Here is a 3,946-nt window from a genome sequence, read left to right as displayed (position 1 = left end):
GGCTATAGGGTCTTTATAGGGCTATAGTGTCTTTATAGGGCTATAGGATCCTTATAGGGCTGTAGGATGCTTATAGGGCTATAGGATGGTAATCGAGCTACAGGATCCTTATATAGGGATCCTATAGGGTGCTTATAGGGCTATAGGGTCCTTATATGGCTATAGGGTCTTTATAGGGCTATAGGATGCTTATAGGGCTGCAGGATCCTTATAGGGCTGCAGGATGCTTATAGGGCTGTAGGATGCTGATAGGGTGTAGGATGCTTATACGGTGTAGGATGCTTATAGGGCTATAGGTTCCTTATATAGGGATCCTATATGGTCCTTATAGGGCTATAGGATACTTAAAGGGCTATAGGATCCTTATAGAGCTGTAGGATGCTTATAGGGCTGCAGGATCCTTATAGGGCTATAGGGTACTTATATAGGGGTTCTATAGAGTCCTTATAGGGCTATAGGATCCTTATAGGGCTGTAGGATGCTTCTAGCACTATAGGATGGTAATAGGGTTATAGGATACTTATATAGGCATCCTATAGGGTCCTTATAGGGCTATAGGGTCTTTATAGGGCTATGGGGTCCTTATAGGGCTATAGAATGCTTATAGGGCTATAGGATCCAAATATAGGGATCCTATAGGGTCTTTATAGGGCTATAGGATCCTTATAGGGCTATAGGATCCTTATAGGGTTTCCCCCATTGCAGTTGGGGTTTCACCGTGTTCCATGAGAACGAGAAGCACGAGCGGCAGCAGTGGTGAGTGACCCCAAACCCCATAGACCCCATTGACCCCATATGGGGGCAGCGCTATGGGGCTGCCCCACATCCCCCCCCACCCCATAACCTGCCCTGCCCCACTGCAGGTATCTGTGCTGCAACACACAGGCCGAGATGCGAGAGTGGTTTGCGACCTACATGCATGCAAAGGTGGGACCCTATAACCCTATGAGACCCTATAAACCTATGGGATCCTATAAACCTATGGGATCCTATAAACCTATGGGACCCTATAAACCTATGGGATCCTATAAACCTATGGGACCCTATAAACCCATGGGACCCTATAAACCCATGGGACCCCATAACCCAATGGGACGCTGTAACCCAATGAGACCCCATAACCCTATGGGACTCTATAAACCTATGGGACCCTATAACCCAATGAGACCCCATAACCCTATGGGACCCTATAAGCATATGGGACCCCATAACCTTATGGGATCCTATAAACCTATGGGACCCTATAACCCCAATGGGTCCCCATACCCCAATGGGACCCTATAACCCAATGGGAACCTATAACCCTATGGGACCCTATAAACCTATGGGACCCCATAAACACAATGGGACCCTATAACCCCAATGGGACCCCATAACCCTATGGTAACCTATAAACCTATGGGACCCTATAACCCCAATGGGACCCTATAACCCCAATGGGACCCCATAACCCCAATGGGACCTCATAACCCCAATGGGACCCCATAACCCTATGGTACCCTATAAACCTATGGGACCCTATAACCCCAATGGGACCCTATAACCCCAATGGGACCCCATAACCCCATTGGGACCCATAATGATATGGGACCTCATAACCCCAATGGGACCCCATAAACCCTATGGGACCCTATAAACCTATGGAACCCTATAACCCCAATGGAACCCCATCACCCAATGGAACCCCATCACCAATGGACCCTATCACCAATGGAACCCCATAAACACAATGGGACCCTATAACCCTATGGGACCCTATAACCCCAATGGGACCCTATAACCCAATGGGACCCTATAACCCCAATGGGACCCCGTAACCCTATGGGAACCTATAACCCCATTGAAACCCTATAACCCCATTGAAACCCTATAACCCCATTGTGACCCTATAACATTATGGGACCCTATAACATTATGGGACCCTATAACCCCATTGAAACCCTATAATCCCATTGAAACCCCATAACCCCATTGAAACCCTATAACCCCATTGAAACCCTATAACCCAATGGGACTCTATAACGCCATTAAAACCCTATAACCCTATTGGACCTATAACCCCATTGAAACCCTATAACCCAATGGGACCCTATAACCCCATATCCACATTTTGACCCCATAACCCCATTGAAACCCTATAACCCCGTAACCCCATTGAAACCCCATAACCCCATTGAAACCCTATAACCCCATTGAGACCCCATAACCCCATTTGAAACCCCATAACCCCATTGAAACCCTATAACCCCATTTGAAACCCCATAACCCCATTTGAAACCCCATAACCCCATTTGAAACCCCATAACCCCATTGAAACCCCATAACCCCATTGAGACCCCATAACCCCATTGAAACCCCATAACCCCATTGAGACCCCATAACCCCATTGTGACCCTATAACCCCATTGAGACCCTATAACCCCATTGANGACCCTATAACCCCATTGAGACCCCATAACCCCATTGTGACCCTATAACCCCATTGAGACCCTATAACCCCATTGTGACCCCATAACCCCATTGTGACCCTATAACCCCATTGAAACCCCATAACCCCATTGTGACCCCATAACCCCATTGAAACCCCATAACCCCATTGTGACCCCATAACCCCATTGAGACCCCATAACCCCATTCTCCCCTCATTTCCCTATTCCCGCCCCCTCCCTGCATCCCTCGCTCCCATTGGCAGACCGGCGGCTCCCTGTGGCCATCGCAGTCTCTGATTGGTCGCCCGTCCCGTCGCTCTCCGGATCCCCGCTTAAGCGCCGCCCCCCTGATCCCGCTGCGTCCGTCCGACGGCTCCGACCCACAGAGAGTGAGTGGGGCGGCCCCATAGGGACACATAGCGCCCTATATGGCCCTATATGGCCCCATAGGGACACATAGCGCCCTATAGAGCCCTGTATGGCCCCATAGGGACACATAGCGCCCTATATGGCCCTATATGGCCCCATAGNTATATGGCCCCATAGAGCCCTATATGGCCCCATAGGGACCCATAGTGCCCTATATGGCCCCATAGAGCCCTATATGGCCCCATAGGGACCCATAGCGCCCTATATGGCCCTATAGAGCCCTATATGGCCCCATATAGCCCTATATGGCCCCACAGGGACCCATAGCGCCCTATATGGCCCCATATAGCCCTATAGAGCCCTATATGGCCCCATAGGGACACATAGCGCCCTATATGGCCCTATAGAGCCCTATATGGCCCCATAGAGCCCACATATGGCCCCATATTGCTCCCATATGTCCCCATAGTGCCCTATATGTCCCCATAAAGCCCCACGCTGCCCCATATGGCCCTATATTGCCCCCATATGGCCCTATATTGCCCCATAGTGCCCCATATGGCCCCATAGTGCCCTATATGGCCCAAATATTGCCCCATATGGCCCCATAATGCCCTACACTACCCCATATGGCCCCATACTGCCCCATAGTGCCCTATATTGCCCCATAGTGCCCCACATTACCCTACACAGCCCCATATTGCCCCCCATACCCCCATTCCATCCCATACCCCCATTCTGACCCTATATCCCCCTTCCAACCCCATATCCCTATTGCCCCCCTACATCCCCATTCTGACCCTATATCCCCATTCCGACCCCATAACCCCATTCTGACCCTATATCTCCATTGCCACCCCATACCCATATTCCATCCTACATCCCCATTCTGACCCTATATCCCCCTTCTGATCCTATATCCCTATCGCCCCCTACATCCCCAGCCAGACTCTATATCCCCATTCCGACCCCATAACCCCATTCTGACCCTATATCCCCATTCCTACCCCATACCCATATTAGGGGAGGGATATAGGGTGGGATATATGGGGTGATGGGGGGGATATAAGGAGGATATGGGGGGGATATGGGGTGTGGGGGGATATAAGGGGGATATGGGGTAATAGGGAGGGGATATATGGGAGATA

The 3,946-nt window shown here is 50.4% G+C and overlaps 1 protein-coding gene across 1 annotated transcript in view; it reads left to right on the top strand.

Annotated features, from left to right (window-relative positions):
• The window catches only part of LOC107307406 (arf-GAP with Rho-GAP domain, ANK repeat and PH domain-containing protein 1-like), a gene marked incomplete at its 5' end in the record, with an annotated part of 12,867 nt that extends 10,013 nt beyond the window's left edge, over window positions 1-2,854 (top strand). Inside the window, 3 exons of the mRNA XM_015850917.1 lie at window positions 706-756; window positions 864-927; window positions 2,693-2,854. Of these exons, the coding sequence (XP_015706403.1) occupies window positions 706-756; window positions 864-927; window positions 2,693-2,839 (262 nt within the window). The remainder of the gene's footprint in view (window positions 1-705; window positions 757-863; window positions 928-2,692) is intronic.
• Window positions 2,855-3,946: the final 1,092 nt, after the last annotated feature.

The sequence above is a fragment of the Coturnix japonica genome, unplaced genomic scaffold (genome assembly GCF_001577835.2).
Source record: "Coturnix japonica isolate 7356 unplaced genomic scaffold, Coturnix japonica 2.1 chrUnrandom586, whole genome shotgun sequence".
Lineage (NCBI taxonomy): Eukaryota > Metazoa > Chordata > Aves > Galliformes > Phasianidae > Coturnix > Coturnix japonica.
Note: the sequence above shows the minus strand (reverse complement) of the source record. Positions and strands in the feature narration are given on the sequence as shown.